The 24852-nt window shown below is 43.1% G+C and overlaps 1 protein-coding gene across 1 annotated transcript in view; it reads right to left on the bottom strand.

Annotated features, from left to right (window-relative positions):
• The window catches only part of PLCB2 (phospholipase C beta 2), a 55598-nt gene extending 35509 nt beyond the window's left edge, over positions 1 to 20089 (bottom strand). Inside the window, exons 1-6 of the mRNA XM_035111090.3 lie at positions 19748 to 20089; positions 15883 to 15960; positions 5224 to 5292; positions 2450 to 2590; positions 1612 to 1691; positions 708 to 761 (exon numbers count right to left, since the gene is read on the bottom strand). Coding sequence (XP_034966981.3) covers positions 708 to 761; positions 1612 to 1691; positions 2450 to 2590; positions 5224 to 5292; positions 15883 to 15960; positions 19748 to 19831 — 506 coding nt within the window. The 5' untranslated portion in view covers positions 19832 to 20089. The remainder of the gene's footprint in view (positions 1 to 707; positions 762 to 1611; positions 1692 to 2449; positions 2591 to 5223; positions 5293 to 15882; positions 15961 to 19747) is intronic.
• Between the last annotated feature and the right edge of the window lie 4763 nt (positions 20090 to 24852).

Genomic DNA, 24852 nt, shown 5'->3' with positions numbered 1-24852 from the left:
ATTATTATTATTATTATATATTTTAAAATTGTTATTATTATTTATTTTCCCCAAGTGAGGAAGCCAGGGAGAGTGAGTCTTACTGGGATTGGAAGCCAGGGGGATGAAGTTGTTCAAGGCTTGGACAGTTTCAAATTTGTGACCTTAAGCTAGTCACATTCTCTCAGCCTAATGTGCACCACACCATACATTTAAAGCACACGGCTCCCCCCCCCAAAGAATCCTGGGAACTGTAGTTTTTTTTAAAGGTGCTGTAGCTCTGTTAGGAGTAAACTACAGTTCCCGGGATTCTTTGGGGGAAGCCATGTGCTTTAAAAGTATGGTATGGATGTAACCTCACAGGCTTGCTGTGAGGATATACTTGGGGTAGGGGGAACTGCTTATGCCACCTTAAGGTCGTTGGAGGAAAGGCAGAGTAAAAATGCAACAAACAGATAAATAAACAATTAAGTTGAGGCAAAGCTGGTTTCACAACATAAAGTGACTGCTGTAGAACAGCTTGATTTGTCCTGGGATTTGAAACATGATAAATTTTACCTCAGCCCTCTGAACTGTATATCAGACTGCACCTCTCTAAGCATCCCCTCTCAAAAGAACCCCTGGGCAGCCATTTGTCCAAGAAGATCCCTTAATAGATAGTGCAGTCATTCAAGTTTGCCACACAGCATCATTAGTCAAAAGAAGCACAAGGCACATGTCATACTCACTTCCGAACAGGAATTTTCCCCTCACTATTAAGTTGCAGTTTCAGCTTCACCAGTCTGTGGAAACATTCAAAACAGACAATCCTTGGCTAAGAGGAAAAAAACGGAACAAGGGAAGTATGGTAGCCTTAACAATAGGGAAAAGTAAGAAAACCATTAAAAAAAGCCTGAGGTGAATTGTTGTTAGGTTTAAAGCTGGAATTCGATTCCACATTGATTGGAAAAGTTATTAAATTCCACAGACGCGTCACAGGGAATCGTGAAGTGAATTGAAACAGAGATTTGGGCAACTTGTTTACTGACACCCCAAGCTAAACCCAAAGGCAACAACATTTCATATTGAGATGATTAATACAAGTCAGTAGAACTTGCCAGAGAATTAGCATCACAATGCTAAAAAGAATCTTCTGTTGATGTCATATTTAAGCTTTCTGGATTGAATTGTTTATAGTACATTCCTCTCATCTCAGCACATGACTAGTTTCATGTCATCAAAATACAAAAGAAGTGTAACAGTTGGAATGATACACGCTTGCAGTGTATCACCACCAGATCAGGTCCTAGCTAGCCACGTCCTCCTTTGGGACACTATATGACATAGGGGACCGAAACAAGACATCCAACCCTCTCCCCCAGTTTTCCTTTTCCCAGCTGACATCCAGTATTCCATAACTACAGAACATGCTCTGTCCCCACTGGGCTGGCTTTTTTTGGGGGGGGGGAGGCACTGACACCTTACTTTTTTGTACTTTGCAAACTTTAGGGTTTCCCTAAGCACCCCAAGTCTTATCCCTTCTTTCTCAGTGGCCACCCTTTCTGTGGGCACTCAACACTTTAGCATGCTATTTGAAGGAATAATTAAAAAACACTTGGTAGTACAGTATGAAGTTATTTGATAACTACTTACATTCTCTCCAGGAAGGAATAGCGGGAAGCATTATATACAAAGGGGTTCCTAGAAATGACCATGATATCATCTGCCCAAGCCTGAAAAAACAAGATGTGTGTACACATTGAAAGACTCGGAAATGAACTGTGCAACACCCTCACTTCCAGTGGCGCTGAGCAAGTGTGTTATGGCCAAGTTCCACATGGAACTTGTTCGTTCTCTGCCCTTGTTATCCTTTCTAAAGTGATGCCCTCCAGCTAGACAGCCATTGAAATAAATGATATTTCGTTTCTGGTATATAAGCTTTAAATCAGGATTTTAGTGGAACAAATTATTCTTTTCCCTGTTTGACCCACCTTCTCAAAATTAAAAAGTGCACTTCAGTACATCTTACAGGTACCTGTCTATAATAAATAAAGAGCATCTAGGTTAAAAAAAACCTCCACAAAAGTTTGTTTATTTATTAACTTATATTCTGTCTTTCCTCCAAAAAGCTGAAGGTAAATAAGCAGACATTATTTTCTCAATTCCTGTTTTCTCAAGTTGAAAATAGTCTTGCAAAGCATCCAGCAAACTTCATGGCCAGGCAGGGATTAAAACCCAAATAGCCAAACCCAGCACTGGCTTTCTGTGACTCAGCATGGAAGCTCCATTTATTTTTTTGCTTGCGCAAATTTCCAGGATAATTGATGAGCAAGGCAGCATAAACTGCTCTTTTTGTGAATAACATGTGATCACTCTTTGAAAAGTAAGTCACTAGTGGACAGTTTGCCCATCTTCCCATCACTCCCTTTGGTGCCAATTTCAGAACTCTTCATGATGCCCCAACCCAACCCCTTTTATAGTTTTTCAATACCTTTCCAACATTTTCTCTATAGGAAACAAAATTGTGAAAAGTGAGATCCACCATATCAGGACCAGAAACCACAGTCAATGTCTTGAGAAAGAAATTGTTGTCTGGGAAATCAAAGTTGAAAACCTCTCGGAGTTTCTGGCTCTGCAAAGGATAAACAAACATGAACATTCCAAGTAGGAATGCAGAGGGGAGCACAGGTTGCCTGCCTGAAACAAGAAGAAGTGGGTCAACCTTTTGCTTGAAATTCAAAGTGGAATGTTTCAGCTTGAAAATCAGAAAACATTAACCAATATAGCATTTTTTAAAAAATTATAATTCCCTTTACTCATTGAATAGTGTAGGACTTTATTCATCTACTGTTTATAGAAGGGATGGGGAAGCTGTGGCCTTCCAGATGTTGTTGGATTACAACTCTTATCTTCTCAGTGCTGGCTGACACGGATGTGATTTAGGAGCATCTGGAGTCACTTGTTCCCCATTCCTAGTTTACAGAAAAGTTTAACGTGCTCCCATCCCAGCATAGATTATTCAACTTCTTATAGAAATACTATAACAGGATCAGATGCTACCATAAGCTCAGAGCTGTCAGAAAATAATAGCAGCTTTGTGTTGCGATTGTCTCCTCCATTGTTTCTGGCCATGCCCACGATCAATGGCGGTTGTTCTCCGCAGCCCTCTGGGGGCTGCAGAGAAGTTCAGGCAGGGGGAAGAGAGGAAATGAGGCATAAATCCTCTCGATGCTCTTCAGTGGGGAGTTCACTGCATCCCGCAGTGTCGCGCAATCCCGTGTCTGCCAACTTGAAAGGCAGAACAGGAGCGATCTGGGAGTGTGCTGCTGCCATGGACAAGCCTCCATTACCGGCATGATTTGTGGAAGGTTCCTCTTCAATATAGATAATTGGCATTAATCAAGAGGCGCTCTCTAAGCATCACATGCTAAGAGGCTGCAATCAATCAGCTGCTGAAATAACCGGGACTGGTTTTCTGAAGGTATTTGAATATTTTCTGAAGCTTGAGAATCCTTACAACAGCCTCAAAGGAAAGAGAGAGGACAAGGAGCTTTGTGCTTTGTTATGGTTTTCCAATGGACTTTCTATTTCTTGTCCTCCCCTACGATGAAGAGGCATGGGTAGTTGCTACTTTGTTTGACTCTTCAAAAACGGGGAGGGGCAGTGGCGGAGGAAGCCTCTCCATCACCCGGGCGTGGCAAACCGCCCAGCAGCGCATGCATGGCAGCCCGTATGGACTGCTGCTTGAGCGCCATCCGTATGGGCTGCCCCGCAAGCGCAGTCGGTACGGACGCCGCACATGCGGCACCCATACCCTCGGCCGCTCTACAGCTGGGAGGAGGCAGCGGGCCATCTTGTCACCCCCCCCAGGGTGGCATCTGCGGTGGACCGCCCCCTGCCCCCTTCATACGCCCCTGGGTGGGGGGCTTTTGATTTATGCTTTACAAGGCATTTAATAAGGTTTTGCTATGCCCCCCCCTTTGACCAAGGCTGAATGGATTTTATTCATCACCACCGCCAGACCAGGGTGTTGTTGGAGAAATGCAGTAGGGGAAAAGAAAAACGAAACTGGATAGTTGCTGAAGAGAGGGTGATTCTTAGGAAAGTGTGTGCTGAGAAAGAACTCCAGAGGGGAATTTAATGGCAGATGTCTGGAGAGTTCACTCTGTGAGATATTTATGGCTGTAGCTCGCATGACAGCCTGATAACAGTGGAACTGAATGGAATGTGACCTTGTGCCCCTCAGATAAACACTGCAAAGAAGTGAACGAACGAGAGAAAGAACTGAACTCTTTTAGCACTCCAAGTCTGCAACAAAAATGTACATGAAGGGCTACAAGTGAAATGGATTATATATTTACAAGAGGGAAATGAGGCGCTGATTGTAAGGTGAAAAAGAGGACAGCTGGAAGTATGGTCTAATGGCAAGTGAAGGATGTCAACTGGAGACTAAATAAGAACTGAGCAGCTATGGGGGAATATATTGGACATATGACTGCAACAAGAGCGGGAAACCTGGTTTTAAGAAATTGTATTAAATTAAGTAATTTGGTTTGATTTTTAATAATAATCATACTTTTTAAAGAGAGAGATGGTCTCCTCCATAAGTTATAGTGAAACTTACAGTACCATACTTGTCAGGAAATGTGTATGTTTCACACCTTTGGTTCCTGATGCCAGCCCACAGGTAAGTTTCACCACATATTATGGAAAGGAAGGGAACAAACTTCTCATGGGGCTAATATTTTTGCAGCAATCCTGTGTTTTTCACCATGTAAAATTCTGCCCTAAAAACAAGGACTATGAGATGTTGTCTTGCTAATGTGGGACTTTGACAAAAACACCCCATGCACACTGGATATTGCTTGCACCAACTTTAGCTTTCTTGGGAATGTTTTCTTTCTCTTTTAAATGTGGGCCTACACATGCCCATTTATTCCAGACTTAAACTCCCCCCCCCATTTGATTTTACCTATTTTGTAACCTCTTACACAGGCACTGTTTAGCAGTTTCTCCTGAACATTTTCAGATTTTGCACCCACAGTCCACTCCCAAATTTAGCAGTGCAAAGAAGGATACATGTTTCACTGGTCACACATTTCATACAGTCCAGTGTTACAAAACACACAATTTGCTACCATAAATGAAAAGAACAGCTCAGTCAATATGAGAGGAAGAAGTCAATTAACAAGTTGCAATGGCATCTCCCAATGAGCACTGCATGGATAACAATTACTAATCCTATACACTATGCCACAAACTCACCTTGGGAATCTGTGCAAATTTCCCTATCCTAGTGTCTCGAATGCTTGTAATATCCAAAAATTCCATTTCCTGCAAAATATCAGAAATTAACATTCAAGACATGAGCAATTGCAAAGGAAAGGAAAGCACTTGCCTTCACAAACCCATTACTCAGCAGCCTAATCACATCTTCAATGTACAAAACAGCATGCATTAAGCATTACCCATTTTTCAACAGATTCCATTAGGGTCAGGCCCAGAGAATGTTACCACTACTAAGCAGTAATTGGTAATGTCCAAAACATAACAGCTAGCCCAGTATCACTTTGATGTTTGGAAACTGTTACAGTATATAAAATGCAAGGTATATTTTCAGAAAATTAGAATTCTTCTTAGCTTTAACTACTACAGCGACTCTCACGTGAGTATTATGTGGAAATATTGGCGAGATAAATGCAGGGTTCTGAAACATTTGTGTATTATACTCAAATGGCAACTGGATCTTTCACTAGCTGTCTTCTTTTGAGTATCACATACTAATGTATGCCCTTTTAAACAAACTGACAACCAATACAGGTGTTTTAAAACATGAGAGATCTAAACGGAACCCCAGCCAGTAATCTGACCATTGCATTTTTAAACCTCCATTGCATTTTCCATGCAGGATTATGAGCCATTGTGTTAGGTTATCTGAAAGAGGAGCTTGCTGGGAGAATTTGCCTCTGCAGAGGTCTTTAGTCTGCTGAGGACGCATTGTGATGACGTCATTGGTTCATGCTACTCTGCAAATACAGTGAGCAGGGTAACCCACACAATAGCTTTGCATGTCTTCTTCTCCTTCTTGTACTTACACTTTCTAAGTCTGCTGGCTGTCAGAGGCATTAGCACCCATCAGCATGGGCATGACCCCCCCCCCCTTCCCTGGTTACTGCTTAGCAACAGCAGTCAAATGATGGAAGCTTTAATGTAATATGCCACTGATCTGCATCAATGCAGATCTTTTTTGTTTTGTTTTTACTTTCATAATGGGGTATAACAGCAGGGAGCTCAAGAAGCCTAAATCTCCCTTGGTTGTATTTTAAAATGCTGACAAGCAAATTTCCAAGGATATCACAATTCTTGTTTGCTGATTCAAGCCAAATGGCATATTAGATGCATCAGCTCCAAATCCAAATCACTTTATTTCAGCTTTAAGCTCATAGACATAATAAAACAAGAGCAGAAACGCGTACAATTTGATTTACAATTAAAAGGTAAAATAGCTTAAAGGGTATACAGAATTAGATAAGGATATAATAAAAGAATTTCAAGTGGTTTATAACAATCCATTCTGTCTCTTATATGTCAAAACAGAAGTTAAAAATTTAGCCATTTGTAGAGTTAGAAACGCATTTGTGTCTTGCAATAAAAAAGCAAGGTGAGAATCTTCCAGATGCCCGGGGAGTTTTTGAATTAGTGGGAGCAATAAATTCTTACGGACAGCACAATATAAAGGACATCTAAACACTATGTGCTGCAGGGTTTCAATCGAGGAGTTATCACAGGCACATAAAACCGAAACTTGGCCCTTAGAAAATCTGTGAAGGAGGACATTTGAGGGGAAGACATTAAAACGTGCCTTAATAAAAGCAAAACGATGAGTGGCAATAGGAAGGGATGATAAGTAAACTGGCACATGAAATGAAGGATTAACGCCCAAATGTCGCAGAGAACATGTCCCCCCACCAAGCATAAGATTGTGTTGCATCTCTATATCGTCCAATCTTTGGGTAATAATCTTTTTTGCTGTAGTAAGATCATACTTCAGAATTTCTAAAGGCGAAATTCCAAAAAGCGAGAGTTTGGCGTGGATCTTACTAGCCCAAGGGCCAGTAAACTCATCGTGCCAAAGTGTTAACCAATAGCTTAAAAGCCACTTCAATTTGTGAGCAGAGAAGGGGTGTGTGTGTGCAACCCTTTCCCTGCTGGCCATTTCCACACTCCAAATTGCTCACTTCATTCATTCTGGAAGAAAAACTTAGAAGGGGGAAGCAGCAGGAGGTGTGTAACTGGGAGAGAGAAAATAACAGGGAGGGGAAAGTTAATCACCCCACCGCCCAGTAACTTCACCACTCAAAATCTGGCATCTCACAGGATGCAGGATCCCATGGAATCTGATGACAAACACATGTCAATGTTACATTTTCGTGTACCCTTTCTGGCAACACCTTTAAAAGGATAGGAATAGAATTCTTATCCCCAAGAGAACTACATGGATAAACCATTCTTACGGAACTTTTTGTATACTGCTATGCATTTGTACAAAAAGTCACCCCTCCTGTACAAAAACTGGCTTCGGAACTGGACTGTTTGTTAGCTTACCCAACAGCATTTGAGCTCACCTTTGTTTACAAGCTCTTTTCGCAAGCGGGAAACCAGCCTGCCACTGGCCTCTCCCCAGTGTGAAATTAAACAAACCACCATCCTACTCCCATATTTGTTTATTTTGCTTAGTATTCTAATCATAAGACTATTGGATTTTCCAGGCAAATGAGACACCTGAGTTATCACTACCCTCAGACAAACCCATCTCTTCCGTTGACAAATTAGTGAGCTATCTGCCAGTAACTACAAGCAGCAGAATGCCAAGAGGCCCCACTTCACTCTCTAGAAAACTCACCCCTAACTCAAAGGGTCCCTATACTGCAGCAAACTAGTACCTGGCAGAGCCGTGAATAAGCAGCAACCAGGTGTCAGGAGGTCAGAGCTTTGTGTCCAACATTTGGCCTGCCCTGCACCCCTAAGCTAGCCAGTTCCCCTTGGGTGTGGTGGAGAACCCTGGCCAGATTCACACCACACATTCAAAGCGCTATGATACCACTCATGGCTCCCCCCAGAGAATTCTGGGTGTTGTAGTTTGTTAAGCATGTTAAGGGTGTGACTTGACATGATTACAAGGTAACTGTCTCAATTTAGTGTGACATGTTATTCTAGACAAACATTTGAAGGCGCAACTATCAGTTTTGGCCATGATGAGTGAATGGAGTTTCCAGGTCCAAATGCAATTATATGTCTGAATATCACTTGCTTGGAAGCAACAGCTATTGCATTCATGCCTTGTGGTGGGCTCCCTAGAAACATCTGGTTGGCCACTGTGGAAAAGAGGGTGCTGGGCTAGATGTGTGTTTCGTTTGATCCACCTGGGATCTTCTTATTGTCAGCAAAGTCACTTAAAAAATGCAGACAGGTTTCAGAGAGGAATGTCCTGATAACACGTTGCAGAACAAAACTGAATGAAAACAGTGTATAGTTTGAAGAGAAAGAAAGAGAGAAGCTTTGCCTTTCTTAGAGAAGAAGAAGAGGAAGAGGAAGAGGAAGAGGAAGAGGAAGAGGAAGAGGAAGAGGAAGAGGAAGAAGAAGAAGAAGAAGAAGAAGAAGAAGAAGAAGAAGAAGAAGAAGAAGAAGAAGAAGAGTAGTTTGGATTTGATATCCCACTTTATCACTACCCAAAGGAGTCTCAAAGCGGCTAACATTCTCCTTTCCCTTCCTCCCCCACAACAAACACTCTGTGAGGTGAGTGGGGCTGAGAGACTTCAGAGAAGTGTGACTAGCCCAAGGTCACCCAGCAGCTGCATGTGGAGGAGCGGAGACGCGAACCCGGTTCCCCAGATTACAAGTCTACCGCTCTTAACCACTACACCACACTGGTTAAGGTCTTGTACATAGCGCCCTCAGGGCTACATAGCCAATCAGGGCACGAGCTGACTCAGCAAACATCATGCCACTCTGCCTTGTTGCCAAACAAATCCTCCGCCACCCTATCTGGTTAGCAGACCTACTGATAGCAGAGTTAGCCCTTACGTTACAAACTGAATGATCCCTCCTGTTGGATTTCTACCACTTCTAGTCTTCTAAGAGGAAGTGAAATCTGACAAATTGTCAACCTCCTGACATGGTTCTACTGTGCATAGTTACTGCTATTGTCTTATTCTCAAGCTTCAGTTACTCCTGTAATTAAGAGAAGGAAGCAGCCCCAAACCACAGTATCATACTTAACTGGAAAGCAGAACTAAACGATCAGAGGCGCTCAGTGCCTGCCGGCCTGCTCTATCTCACTGCGTTTTCAGTTTTCATGGAGGAGGAGGAGACAGATGGTCTTCCTTTTCATATGGATTATTGCTCCACATACCAAACATCCTTACGCTGGGCTGGTTCATGCATATCACTTGGAGCCACAGTTAAGCCTAACTGGTTTGGGAATAAATGTGGAGTGCACTGGTGTATGGAGCTAGAATTACAGCTGATTGTTCCTCTTCATGCTGCTTCTGTGCTCACAGGATCTAAGCCATGGTTTCGGCTAGTATTGTGTTCCAAGAGAAGTAGTACCACGCTATTCTACCTCAGTCAGACTACAACTGGAGTACTGTGTCCAATTCTGAGTGCCACAGTTTAAGGATATTGACAAGCTGGGAATGGTGCACAGAAGGGTGACCAAGATGATCAAGGGTCTGGAAACCAAGCCTTATGAGGAGTGGTTGAGGGAGTTTGGAATGGATGAGACTGAGAGGAGATATGAAAGCCATCTTCAAATATCTAAAGGGGTGTCACATGGAAGATGGAGCAAGCTTGTTTTCTCCTGCTCTAGAGGGTAGGTCTTCAAGTTACAGGACCAGGGGCTTCAAGTTACAAGAAAGGAGATTCCGTCTAAACATTCGGAAGAACTTTCTGACAGTAAGAGCTATTTGACAGTAGAATGGTCTCCCTTAGAAGGTAGATGTTTTAAAGCAGAGGTTGAATGGTCACTGGTCATGTGTGATCTAGTTGAGATTTCTGCATTGCAGGGGGTTGGACTAGATGGCACTCATGATCCTTTCCAACTCAACAACTCTATGATCCATTTGGTATCCAAATACCAAATATCCAGGAACCCATGGCAAGTTTCCAAGCTCCCAATAGGCATTTGGTTGGCAACTGTGAGAACAGCATACTAGATGCCACGAGACATTGGCCTAACCCAGCAGGCCCTTGTTATGTTCTTATGTTCCTTCTTTTCTCTGCTTTGCCAAATCCGCAGGACAAATCTATCCCAGTCTCAGATCTTCAAGGCATCTCTCCATGTAAGGCCACCTAGTGCTTCTATAAGTCCCAACTTTTACACAAACAGTGAACAACAAGTACATGGTTTTGGCCAGGTGACAGTGGGAAGTGGCTCTTTGGAAGAGCTAAATTGGATGTGTCAAAGAGAAACTGAGAATAAGAGGGTGCCTAAAGAACACGTAGCACCTCCAGCCGTGACAGAGATACTGGAGAACAGGATGCACAAGTACTTTGTGTTTTCTACCCACCCACCCCCGCGCAGGTACAGTTCCATGCAAATCAGGAGCAAAAGATTAAGAGCATCAGAAAGGTTAAGTGCAGAATTAATGTCTGTGATGTCCCTTCCAAGTGAGGAAGTGTGACTCAATGAAAGAGCACATGGTTTGTACTCAGAAAGACCCATGTTCCATCCTTGGCACCTCCAGTTAGAAATGATCAGGTAACAGCTGATAGGAAAGTTTTCTGCCAGTCAGGGTAGACAAAGCTTCTAGCTGACTTGGCATAAGTCAGCTTCCTATGAGGCTTAGAGCCACATCATAGGTGATGTATAAGGTTGAGAGAAAAAGCGAGTTTGGAGGTTGCCTGAAGTAGAAAGAAGTGGCCAACAGGCAGGGGGTATTATTTATTGCATTTCTATTCTGCCCTTCCACCCAAGAGAGTCCAGGACAGCTAACACCAATGTGGTGAAACAACACACCATTATAAATAAACAGATTTAAAATCTTCATGCATTTAATATAGGCTTTTAAAATGAGCTATGTTTAATATTTTAGAACACTACTGCATGAGAAAAGAGTGTTCTCGCACAATTAAGAATAAAATCACCATCATCACTTCCCATGAAGCATCTCCATACATAAAATAGTTAGCTTTCTCGTTTCTACTCTCCATTGACTCACTGCTTTTCTCCAGAATTCCCCAGATGCACATGCTGGTCAGTCAGCAAATGTAATTGATGCACTTCTAGCTTGGGAGGAGCCAGAGCTCAGCAGCAGAACACCCTCTTTACATGCAGAAGTTTGGTGCCTGGTATCTCCAGATAAAAGGATGTCAAAGAGCAGAACTGGGTCAGGGACCTCCGTCATAAATTCAAAACTTTGCATGATACAAAGATAGGTGTAATGCTATGGCTGCTTTTTCTGAAGCCTCCAAGAAGAGCCCATCTGGAGTTAGAATAAAGGGGATCGTTCGCATTTTTCTTCTGCCACCAAGCTGTTCCCCCCACAACCATACGTGCAAACATTTGCTTAGAACTCCACATGAATGGACCAGGAGTTGGAAACCACAGCTGCATAGCAAGCAGCTGCCTCACAAAGAGTCAGATTGTTGGTCCATCTACCCTAGGGTCACTACACTGACTCACAGGTTCCAGACAGGGGTCTCTCCCTGTCCTATTTCGAGATGCAGAGGATCGAACTTGAGACCTTCCTTGTCCATGCAAAGCAGATGTTTTACTACCAAGTTACAGCCAGCAGAGAAAAAAGTAAGCACACCTTCACCCTCTCCCCACTTCTTGCTTCATCACTCACAATGGGTTCCTCTCAAAGATGCTTTTCTTCAGGAAAAAGGTGAGGCACGAGGACTGTGTGCTTCACACATTTGCATTTAAGACATAGTTTGCCCCCAAAATCAGTCAGAGAAGATGTTTGGGACTGGGTTAGATAGATTGACTGAATGGTCTGATTTAGGAGATGGGAGCTTCATAGATGGGACCTATGTGCTTTGCCCTTCAAAGACTCAAATCCAAATGGTTCCTCATCATCCTGGGGGCAAAAGTGACAAGCGGGGTCCCACAGGGTTCAGCCCTGGGCCTGCTGTTGTTCAACAGCTTTATAAATTTCATGGATAAAGGATTTCAGGGGGTGCTCATCAAATTTTTAGATGATATCAAACTAAGGGGGTAGCTAATGCTGCAGAAGACAGAGTCGGGATCCAAGATTACCTTTACAGATTGGAGAACCAGGCCAAAACTAACAAAATGAATTTCAATAGCGACAAATGAAAGGTTCTACACTTAGGCAGGAATAACCACCTGCACAAATGTAAGATGGGGTTGCCAGTAGTACGTGTGAAAAGGATACAAGCTTAACATGAGTTACCAGTGTGATGCAGAGGGTGTGTGTGGAGCTAATGGTATTCTAGGCTGCATCAACAGAAGTATAGTGTCCAGGTCAAGGGAAGTAACAATACCACTCTATTCTGCCTTGGTCAGACCACACCTGGAGTACTATGTCCAATTCTGGGCACCACAATTTAAGAAGGATGCTGTCTAGTTGGAACATATGCAGAGGAGGGCAAGCAAGTTGATCAAAGGTCTGGAAACTGAGTCTTATGAGGAATGGTTGAGGGAGCTGGGTATATTTAGCCTGGACAGGGGCGTAGCCAGGATCAAAACTAGGGGGGGGCAAGCCATGGTCATTCAGGGGCGGGGCCACAAAGCGGGAACGTGGGCGGGGCTACAGGGCCAGCTGGCCTGACGACATCGTGGCGGCAGCGGCAGCGGCCACGTTGTGCTTCTGGGGCTGGCAACGGCGGCGGCTACCCTGCTTGGCTGGAGAGGACGGGAGGGTCGGGCAGGCGAGAGGGGGTGACAGGGTGGGCGAGGGCGAGGCAAGGCACGGCCGCAGTCACGACGGCTCCGAGGCGTTGCTGCATATCAGCATAATATTTCAACCATGTTGTAGGTTCAAGCCCCACCTTAGGAAAAAATTCCTGCATTGCAGGGGGTTGGACTAGATGACCCTTGTGGTCATTTCCGACTACAATTCTATGATTCTATTGATATATTGCCATAGCATATGCATCATTCTGCTTTCTTGAATTGTCCTAGACATAGCAGCCATCTCCTAGAGGCCTAGGTGCCTCCCCCCCCCAAAAAAAATTACTGGTAAATACTGTATTTTAAAGAGTCACCCCCCCCATGTTGATGGGCTTTCTATGTGGGGCTTATCTGCCCCCCCCCCCCGTATTTTATTAAGTATGGAAGAGGGAGGGAAGGAAGGAAGAAATAGAGAGAGGGATAACTCATATTTGTGGGTGCCTCTGGGTGATGCTGTGATGCTGGAACTCTGCAGTAAGAGGACGGGAGGGTCGGGCAGGCGAGAGGGGGTGGCAGGGCGGGTGAGGGCGAGGGAAGGCACAGCCGCAGTCACGACAGCTCCGAGGCGTTGCTGCATATCAGCATAATATTTCAACCATGTTGTGGGTTCAAGCCCCACCTTGGGAAAATCCTGCATTGCAGGGGGTTGGACTAGATGACCCTTGTGGTCCCTTCCGACTACAATTCTATGATTCCATTGATATATTACCATAGCATATGCATCATTCTGCTTTCTTGAATTGTCCTACTCCTAGGCATAGCAGCCAAATCCTAGAGGCCTAGGTGCCTCCCCCCTCCAATTACTGGTAAATACCGTATTTGAAAGAGTCACCCCCCCCCCATTTTGATGGGATTTCTATGTGGGGCTTATCTGCCCCCCCCCAGTATTTTATTAAGGATGGAAGAGGGAGGGAGGGAAGGAATAATAGAGAGAGGGATACCTCATATTTGTGGGTGCCTCTGGGTGATGCTGTGAAGCTGGAACTCTGCAGCAAGAGGACGGGAGGGTCGGGCATGGGAGAGGGGGTGGCAGGGCGGGCAAGGGCAAGGCAAGACAGGGCCGCAGTCATGACGGCTCCGAGGCGTTGCTGCATATCAGCATAATATTTCAACCATGTTGTGGGTTCAAGCTCCACATTGGGGAAAAATTCCTGCATTGCAGGGGGTTGGACTAGATGACCCTTGTGGTCCCTTCCGACTACAATTCCATGATTCTATTGATATATTACCATAGCATATGCATCATTCTGCTTTCTTGAATTGTCCTAGGCATAGCAGCCAACTCCTAGAGGCCTAGGTGCCTCCCCCCCCAAAAAAAAATTACTGGTAAATACAGTATTTTAAAGAGTCATCCCCCCCCATGTTGATGGGCTTTCTACGTTGGGCTTATCTGCCCCCCCCCCAGTATTTTATTGAGGATGGAAGAGGGAGGAAAGGAAGGAAGAAATAGAGAGAGGGATAACTCACATTTGTGGGTGCCTCTGGGTGACGCTGTGATGCTAGAACTCTGCAGCAACAGGAGCCTTGTAAGCAGCTTTTTCTCTGCTTGATTTACAGCAGGCACGTCCAACAGGTAGATTGTGATCTACCAGTAGATCACTGGATGTCTGTGGTAGATCACTGCTAGATCACTGGCACCCCTAAAAAAAGCTCACCCAAAATTTTCCTCCTCCCTAAAAAAAGCTGAACTATGACCTGAAGCCCTAAACAAAAATGGGCCTCCCTCCCTCCTAAAAGAAGCTCAACAAGTTTGACCTAAACCCCCTTCCTTAAAAAAACTCAACAGCTTTGACCTGAACCACCCAAAAGGGGGTAGATCACTCCCAGTTTTTAACTCTGTGAGTAGATCAGAGTCTCTTGGGAGGTGGCCACCCCTGATTTACAGTATACAGATGCAGGAGGAGGGGCAGACTGGAACACCACTGCTTTTTATAAACATCACTGTGTCTATCAAAGCTACAGCCCCCCCTTCTTATTCACTTCCTTTTAGCCTTGCAGGGCCACCTTAGTCAAATTGAATCCTCTGCACCCTCATTAAATCGCCAATAGAACTGTTAATGCGATCCCTGAATGCTCATTAACAGCTCCCACTGAAGAACAATAGGGTGAATAGGGTGAACCTTGCCTGAAGGGATATTCTGCTCCATTGTCTTAACTGCTTAAGTACCGGTAGCCACTTTGCTTTATTTATTTGATGTGTTTTTGTTACAGCTGTGTTCCCGCCCCCCCCCCGCCCCCAGCAAGTGGAGAGCTGCTCTTGCTAAAGCAAAGTCCTTTCCCCTTAAGTTTTTGTAGGGGCAAAGTGCTGGTTATGGTCTGTAAAATACAATATTTTTTTGCTTCTAGGGGGGGGGCAGCTGCCCCCTCCTGCCCCCCCTGTCTACACCCATGAGCCTGGATAAGAGGAGACTGACAGGAGATATGGGGGCCATCTTCAAATATCTAAAGGGCTAAAGGAACAAGCTTGTTTTCTCCTGCTCCAGAGAACTGAAATCAATGGATTCAAGTTACAAGAAAGGAGATTCCAACTAAACTTAAGGAAGAACTTTCTGACAGTAAGAGCTGTTTGATAGTGGAACAGTCTCCCTCGGAAGATGGTGGACTCTTCTTCCTTAGAGATTTCTAAGCCAAGGTTGGATGATCATGTGTCATGAATGCTTTAAGTTGAGATTCCTGCATTGAAGGGGGTTGGACTAGATCAGTGGTCCTCAACCCCCGGGCCATGGACCGGTACCGGTCCGTGGATCAATTGGTACCGGGCTGCCCAAGGAACATTAAATACAATTAAATTAAAATTATTAAATCAAACAATCTAAATAAAATATAAACAATCAACGTCCCCCCCTCAGCGGGCCGCAGTAAAATTATCAAACGTTGACTGGTCCACAGCGATACAAAGGTTGGGGAGCACTGGACTAGATGACACTCTTTAATTCTATGATTCTATGACTCTGGTATCTTTTGACATCAACATCTCCAATTAAAGATTGAGGATCAGGGCTTACCTTACTCTGCAAAGTCCAATAGAGATAAAAGCCCTTTGGGTCTACCCGCAGAATCACAGGAGAGGCACTTGCTGTAACCTGACAAAACCAGAAAAATAGGAGGTTGGTTGGTTTATTATCTGTATTTATTAGTCACTTTTTGCACTCGAGTGCATCAAAGCAAGTTATATAGTAAAAGAAAGCAACAAAGGTAGTAAATAGCTCAGAAACTGTCTTTAAGTGTTCTAATATACATTATCTGTGAGGGAGAGGAAATGTCACTTTAGCTGCATAGCTGCATGAGGTGGGCTGGATGACATTTTACCTGTTGGACTCCAACTCCCATCAGCCACAGCCAGCGGGATGATGGGAGATGGAGTCCATCAACATCTGGGTGACTCCATGTTAGCTGTTGTTGTTGATGATGACTTTATTTAAGTTGATGACCATAGCTGCCAAGTTTTCCCTTTTCTCGCGAGAAAGCCTATTCAGCATAAGGGAAAATCCCTTTAAAAAAGGGATAACTTGGCAGCTATGTTGATGACTTTATCATTTAAGTTGACTTCTATCCACATATATTTAGGAATTGCTGTATGGTAAATAGAGGAATGTATCCCACATTAAATCAGTACAAACTTTTCTACAACTGAGTGGAATTCTTGTGCTGCCCTTATTCCTGCCCATTCTGCCACCCCAGTTTCTTCATTATTTGGTTTTTGAGAGAGAGAGAGAGAGAGAGAGAGAGAGAGAGAGAGAGAGAGAGAGAGAGAGAGAGAGAGAAAAGAAGAAGAAGAAGAAGAAGAAGAAGAAGAAGAAGAAGAAGAAGAAGAAGAAGAAGAAGAAGAAGAAGAAGAAGAAGAATTTGGATTTGATACCCAGCTTTATCACTACCCAAAGGAGTCTCAGAGCAGCTAACATTCTCCTTTCCCTTCCTCCCCCCATGAGAGAGAGAGAGAGAGAGAGAGAGAGAGAGAGAGATTGGGGGAGAAGGTTTTAAAGCATGGGATAGAACTTCAGAAAAAGTTTGTTCTGGATCCCAGAACTTAAGAGTCTATTTTTTAAAGGTGTTTATTAGTTGCTAATTTCACTGTGTAATAATGACTTCCACTTTCTTCTCCAGATGCTCTGATGTGAATCAGCTGCTACCTTGGCTACAATTCCCTTTTATTCATCTCAGAGCATCAGGAGAAGAAAGTGGAAGTAAAAATGTGCAGCAGTCACACTTGTATAAAAGAAGAGATCCTGAAGTCTTAATCCAATTCATGGGACTTTTAGTGGGGTAGATTTGCTGCAGCTTCTGAGTTTCTGTGGTTTTACTGCTTTGTTTTTGCAGTTTTATTGTATTCGTTTAAACTAACTACTCAGTCCGCATTTGGATGTCTTTGACAGCAAACACCTTGATTTGGAAATGGGGAAGGAGTGGAAATTAATATGATAGAGGTGACAGGTGTGCCGGCCTTGTTTTGTGTGATCAACCTTGTTCTGCATCATCCAAGACTCTGAGCTGGTTTTAGTTCTTAAAGTATCTATGACACTCAGATGTACTGAGCAGCATCGCACCGCACAGAATGAAGACCATGATGAAGCCTGCCCTTAAGAGCTTTCTGTTTCATCATTAAAGTCATAGTTACATGGTCTATCTCCAAGTGACACATCTCCACTTACAGAAAACTTGTGGCTGCTGAGTCAGTTGACAGTAACAACCGACACAGTTGTTACCTGAAGGGGCAGCCAGGTGATAGATTCCTCCATGACTGATTCAGCACTTTAGCATCCGAGTTGGAGAAGGGGAAAGGCTGCTGAAGGAAAAACTATCGACTAGCACAGCCATTGTGTGCTACACTCCTGCCTGTGGATTTTGCCACCCACATTGAAACAGCTAGTGGCTTGGGATATTACATTGTCAATAAGAAACTTCTGCTTGAGAATTCAAGAGCAATGATAATATAAAGGTACTCAATAACTTTTTTTTTGCCCTCTATAATTAGTTAACTTCATCCAAAGGTATCTCCTTAATTAACATACGTGAATCCATATAATCTATACCAGTTTTTTTTAAAAAAACAAAAAACAAACAAACACCAAAACAAAACAGGAAGGAGTGCATTTGGGCATCAACAATGGGAAACATTTTTCTGGTTTGACCTGAATTCCAACACAGGGAATGAATATCGTCACCAACGCAGAACAATATTCCATACAGCTGAAGCCCTAAAAGCAGGGGCAGGGAAGCATTTTCAGCCCAAGGGCCACATTTCCTTCTTTCCTTCCTCCAGAGAGCCACGTGATAATGGTGGGTGGGACCAGAGGCAAAAGGGTGTCGAGCGATGGATGTAAACTTTGCCTCTGTACATTTCTACACGTTCTCACGCACCTCTCTGTATTTTCTATCCAGATAAGCAAGAGGCATTGTTAGAGTTTAAGGACACATTCCAAACACTTGGAGTGCGCAGTAGGTCCAGTGAAGGTTGTGGGGCTAGCTGGTGAGAGACCTAAGGGCCAAAAACAGATGGCTGCAGGGCCACATTTGGCCCCTGGAACTGAGGTTCACTAACCCTGCTCTAAAGCACTACTTGGAAACACAGGTTAATGATGCAATCACCCCAGTGCCAAACTGGAGGCCTCAAAAAGGACGGAAGATGAGCCTGCTGGAAGAAGCCAGTGGTCTGTCTAGTGCAGCATCCTGTTCTTACAGTGGCCGACCAGATGCCTGTTGGAAGCATGTAAGCTGGATGTGGCCACAAGATAACTCTCCCCACCAGCGATTCCAACAACTGGTATTCAGAGAGGTATACTGCCTTTGATAGTGGAAACCCATTGATTGCCTTCTCCTCCATGAATTTGTCTAACCCTCTTTTAAAGACCTTTCATAGTTTGAGGACACCACCAAAGCATGCTATGGCTTACTGCACATAAAGTGGCACAATGACATCCCCACATCATGTCGCTTTCTGCACAAAGGTTATGAGATGCTGCAGAGCCACATAGACCTGTGGAAGAACCACACTGGCCTCTGCATTTGCCAATATTCTTCAGACACATCATTTGAAACATGCAGTTGTTTCCTATTCATTCAAAGACAGATATTAATCATAGATCAACTCGGTGAATTTGTCATTTGTGCCAGATAACACAGCGTATACGAAGACTGTGGTTGACTTATTTTTGAAAGATCTCACAGATAATTGGATGAACTTGCAGAACCGCGGCCTCTTTAATGTGATTCTTCCCAGGGCAGATTCACCTTTATCATTTGTTATTTACAGAACTGTCAAAACTTAAATTTGTTTCGACTGGCTGGGGACCAGCTCTTTCGTATGAACATGGCTTGTTGCTCTTTGTTCGATGCTGTTATTATTATAGTTATTTATTTGATATATGTTTTACTTTGGGTATTCAACAGGTTAAGCTTGAAGAATGAAGAAGATGATAGATATTAAATGAAGAAGAGGATGATAGATAGATAGATGGATAGATAGATAGATAGATAGATAGATAGATAGATAGATAGATATAGATAGATAGATAGATAGATGATAGATACATACTATTCCTCCACACTTCATAGCAGTGGTGGAATATTATAATAATAATAATAATAATAATAATAATAATAATAATAATAATAATATCTCACATGCACAATAAAAATGCAGGAGTGGGTGCACCACAACTTTATAATTATTTTGCATAGCTTTCCTCTTTTTTACTCATCACTCATTGCTTCCCCCTAAATCTTACCACATGCAAACATTCATTTATTGCCCTCAACCACAGAAGGAGAGATTTACTCTCACACACAGTTGGGTAGTTATGTCTAGAACCCTTCCACTTCCTGCTTCCCAGGAGCCCCAAACCAGGGTGAATTAAAAACCACGGTACTCACATCATCCCACTTGATAAAGCGTTCGCCTCTGGACATGTACTCCTTCACCTCAGGGGGGCTCAAAATAGGGGTAAGCACTGACATCTTGGCATTCAGATCCTGACCCGTAGGACTCTTGTTCTCAGCTGCCTCCTTCCTGTCTCTCTGGATCTCCTCACATAACGCTCTCTGTTGCTTCAGGAGCCAGAGATGCTTTATAGGCCAGAGAAAACACCAGGACGGCTCCACAGGCTGAAAGCAGAGACGCTGATCTGCATGGCAAATTATCAGCTTTCCAGAAGAAACAGGTGAGCTCTGGGGAGCCAACAGCCCAGAGAATGTGGGGTGGGCAGGCGGAGTCGATCAGCAGGCTGTTCCTTGCAGAAACCCACAAGCAAGGGCTTCCTGTTATGAACTTCCTCATAAAAGCTTCTGCTTCCCTCCTCTCAACTTTAGAGTTGATTCATGAAGTATTTCAAAAGGGCTTGAAGGATTTCAGAGTTCCTTTTCAAAGCTGTTGTTTTGGTAACATTTCCTCCCTAAAAAGCTAAGGGAGTGGTATTATCCGCACAACACAAATACGCGCACAGCTACCGGTATGCCTGGAAACTTGGGGCGGGGCGGGGGGGGCGCTTGTTGGTACCAAAATATCTCACTAGCAGTGAAAACTATTTGGGGTAAAACAAAGTCTTTTCACAAATGGCACTAAAGAATGGTAGCTAAAACGATGTTTCAGAGTATGGGAGGCCCACATGGATGTACAACCGATTTTTTTAAAAATGGCGCTCTATTCTGCTTTCAAAATTATATAGACAGGGTCACCGCTAGACATTTCACTGCCTGTGGCACAATAGGAAATGGTGACCCCCCCTCCCCAACCCAAAGCCAAGGTGCATAGTATCTAAGGTCAACCAAGTTATGTTAGCATCTGAGATAGAACATCCCACAAACACCCCTCCTGCATGGTAGCAAAATACAGTTATAATAAATTAGACAGCAAACCATTTGCTGTCTTTCCATGACACCCAAAATCTGCTGCCCGAGGCAGCTGTCTTGCTCTGCCTAATGGTTGGGCTGGCCCTGTTTATGAACAATATCTAATAGACAGAATAAGCATAACCACGGTGACCTGGAAGTCACTCCCATTGAACTTAATGAGATTTACTTCTGAGCAGATAGGTATACCTTTGCATTATGAATGCCTGCATTGCTCATTGTAGCAAGGGTCCAGACATATAAGTAATAAAAATTATTATTATTATTATTATTATTATTATTATTATTACTCAAATTATTACTTCTTTTGTTCTGCAGGGGCAATGTTAATCTTCTCTGTATTCGAAACAAAACAAAATAAAAATTCCTTCCAGTAGCACCTTAGAGACCAACTAAGTTTGTCGTAGGTATGAGCTTTCGTGTGCATGCACACTTCTTCAGATACACTGAAACAGAAGTGTTTCAGTGTATCTGTTCTCTGTATTGTTCCAGTTTTAGCATATGTGCTTCTTTTATTGTGATACTGCATTTTCCCAGCTATCAATTAGCCGTATTTTGCAGTGTGAACTGAGTGTGCTTTAAGGGAACCTATTTCTATTAAGCATTCATCCTGATTTCGTTGCACAGAGATTAGACTAAAGCCAGCTAATTAACAAGAGTCAACCTGATTTGTTTGTAGGGAAGTTAGATGATGTTGCATCAGAGCAAGAGTTATCCCACACTTTCCAGAGAATTTCCCCATCACTTCCTGATCACAGAAAAGTTGCACGAGACCTTCAAATCCATATTAATTGTGTGACTTTCATGGTAATTACAAAATGTAATTTGAAAACGAATTCATGACAGTTTGTTGCCCTTTAAAATCATCTACCATCTGAGGCACGCTGCCTCATCTGGCCTAATGGCTAAGCCATCCTGAACGTAGCTTGGAATATTTCCAGTGCAATGTTTTATGCACTGGCAGAACACATTGCGGTGACTAAACAGAGAAGAGCAAACTGCATCGAAAGGAAGCATGTAAAAGCATTTTGCCTTTTTGACTACAGCAAACAGGAGGTTTGCTCAAACACCCAACTTGCTATCTAAGTGATTTCCATATACAAACTGAGATTTCATAAAAATCCTCCCTTATGCAAAAGTGTTATTTTACCCATTGTGAGTGTGAGAAAATGAGGATGGAACTGCCACACATCGTTCAATCACTTTTTATGAAACCTGGTATCATAATCACACACACACACAGACACACACACACTAGAGAGACACAAAATATCAGAGCAGTTTACAACAATAATACACAAAACAAAACAATATAAATATCTTAAAATCAGAGATCAGCTATTATGCTTTAGCTGTACAGTATAGTGAAAATCGGGCTGTATCTGGAGGAAAGACAGTTTTAAGATTCTATGGCACAGCTCTGAATATTGCTGATTCATTTATTTGTGGGAAATCATTGCAACATTAACAATATAGGGAGGTTTCTCTGTCCATTCTCTGGCTGTAATCAGAAGCAAAAGACCAATCACCATCTGGAACATTTTATATCACTTGGCTCCTAAAGGCCAGTTCACACAGAAATGTTCCTCTGGAGTCACTTTAAACCTTTCTCCCATCTGCAGTTCCTCTCTCTTTTCCAGGGCTGGTCCAAGACCTGCCTGAGATGAAAGACAAGATGGTGTTTCCTATTAATTTTACATACGGAAGCTGACAGACAGGTACTTGAATCTTACTTCAGCATGGGTGAGGGAGGTGGGGGAAGCAAGCCAGATTAGGAGAGGTGCGGCAGCACAAATAAGCTCTTGTGGCTGCTTTTATTAGCTGTAAAAAAAATGTGCTACTGACCTTGAAACTCAGAAGGAAAGTTGGGCTTGCAATCTACCCTGACCTACACACATTGCTTAGTTCCCCACCTGTGTTCAGGTGATGGGAATCCAGACCTACTTCCTCTTGTATAACTGGACTCTTAGGTTTCCCTTCTGCTGTGAGACAATTACAGTCGTAACCAATAGGAAGAAAAAGAAGAATCTGTGGAGCCACATAAAAAGGTTTGGATATGTTGAAATCCACGGGCATTGCACATTCCAAAGTGCAAGAGTTGATCTGCCACATCTTGCCTATAATTATTCCCCCCCGCCCGCCCGCCCCAGGAAGATTTCCGTTCAAAAGTCTTGCATTTGATTGTGGTCCCTCTGGGGAGGGCTGCCAGGTTGCAGCGAGCCTTAACCTTAAATTCACCTGAAAAAGATTGTGGCATCCTAACATCGAAAGGATTTATTGTGGAATAAACTGACATGGATTCAGGACTCCTCCAGACAACCTGTTTATTGAGCATTCATCCTGATTTGCTTCCACAAAGCTTATGCAGAGGTTAAACTACTGGTATATTTTGCGTTCGTTCAGCATTTATTCTGATTTGTTTACTGGGTAGTTGTATGACAGTGAGCATTCATCCTGCATTCATTTTTGTGGAGTGTTTATTTGCCTTCCTGTTAATTGTTCAGTCATTCCATACTTTCCCCATCAGTATTAACCATGAAAAGCCTGCTTCTTTTTAAAAGTGGATTTGTTGCACTAGGGCAACAGCACACTTTAATTGCTCAAACCAAAATTCATGGTATGTTCTTGAATCCCTCCTGCAAAATAGGGACAGTTTGGAGACATCCAGATGCATGAACTACTAAATTAATATAAGAATATAAGAAGAACCCTTCTGGGTCAGGTCATAGGCCCACACAGTCCAGCATCCTGCTCTCACAGTGGCCAACCAGATGCCTATGAGAAATCCACAATCAGGATGTTAGTGTAACAGTGTGCTCCATACTCATGGTTCCCAGCAACAGGTATTCCTAACCCTACAGCCTCTGACAGTGGAGGGAGTCCCAGGGATGACCCACCCATGAGGCAAAGTGGGGTGACCACCTCAGGTGGCTGGATTCACAGGGCCGATAGAGATAGATATTTATTTCTGTCTTGTTCCTGATGTAGATATTCACTCACTCCTTCTTCCTTGGCAGGGAGGGGGCACTATTTTGTGGTTTACCTCAGGTGCCAAAATGTCTTGTGGCTAATAGCCATTCATAGCCGTCTCTCTACACATTTGTCTAATCCCTTTTTAAAACCATCCAAATTGGTGGCCATTGCTACTTCTAGAGGGAGCGAATTCTGTGGTTTAGTTCACTGTGCAAAGAAGGACACACACACACACAATTTTTTATTAAATGTTCCGTTTTACAATTTAGAATATTCATATAACAGCCTTGAAATAGCAATGACTTTCCTTCTTCTCTTTCCATGGTTCATTTTGCATAACATAAATCTCTGCATATTTTACATAAACTAAACCATTCAGTATTCCATTATTACATCCATCAAAACTTATTTACACTGTTGAATTCATCTTAATGCAGCTAACATTTTCAAGTGCACACAATTTCCCCCCATATATTCAATAAACATTTTCCAATCTTCTTTAAACCTATGTTCTTCTTGTTCTCTTATTCTATATGTTAGGTCCGCAAGCTGCACATATTCCATCAGTTTAAGTTGCCATTCTTTAGTTGGGACCTCGCTTTTTTTCCTCTGAAGGACTTTCTTTTGTCTGTCCCAATTCTTTTCAACATTCAGCTTCATTGGATGGCCCCAAGTTCTAGTATTATGAAATAATTGTCAACAGTGAGTTCTAAAGGTGACTCTTTCATTTTCTATAAGGGTCTAACATAGCTGCCCTGCTAGAATTATCACCTGTAAAGAAGGAAATGTGGTTCCACCCTCTCTGCTACTTGATGCTTGGGCTCCAGGTGTGGGAAGATAGCAAAGGGAAGGGCCAGAGAGGAACTATGGCTGCTAAGGCATTCCCTGCCTTAGAGACACATCTAATGATAAACACTTGTTCTGTATGTCACAAACTCATGTAGATTTTGGCCTCTCCCCTAAGTTCTACCATTATACCAGCAACGCTCCCTGTATTTTTTGAGAATTTTAAGGAAAAATCATCTTCCACAAAAGTTGCTGCTTGCCTTCCTTCGCTGTGCCATTGAGAGCATGCTCACTTATGGCTTATGTGTGTGGTACGGAAGCTGCACTTCTCGGGAAAGGATAGTGTTGTGTAGAATTATTAAAACAGCAGA

Source organism: Zootoca vivipara, chromosome 1 (assembly GCF_965207765.1).
Source record: "Zootoca vivipara chromosome 1, rZooViv2.hap1.1, whole genome shotgun sequence".
Lineage (NCBI taxonomy): Eukaryota > Metazoa > Chordata > Lepidosauria > Squamata > Lacertidae > Zootoca > Zootoca vivipara.
This window is presented reverse-complemented; position numbering and strand designations above follow the sequence as displayed.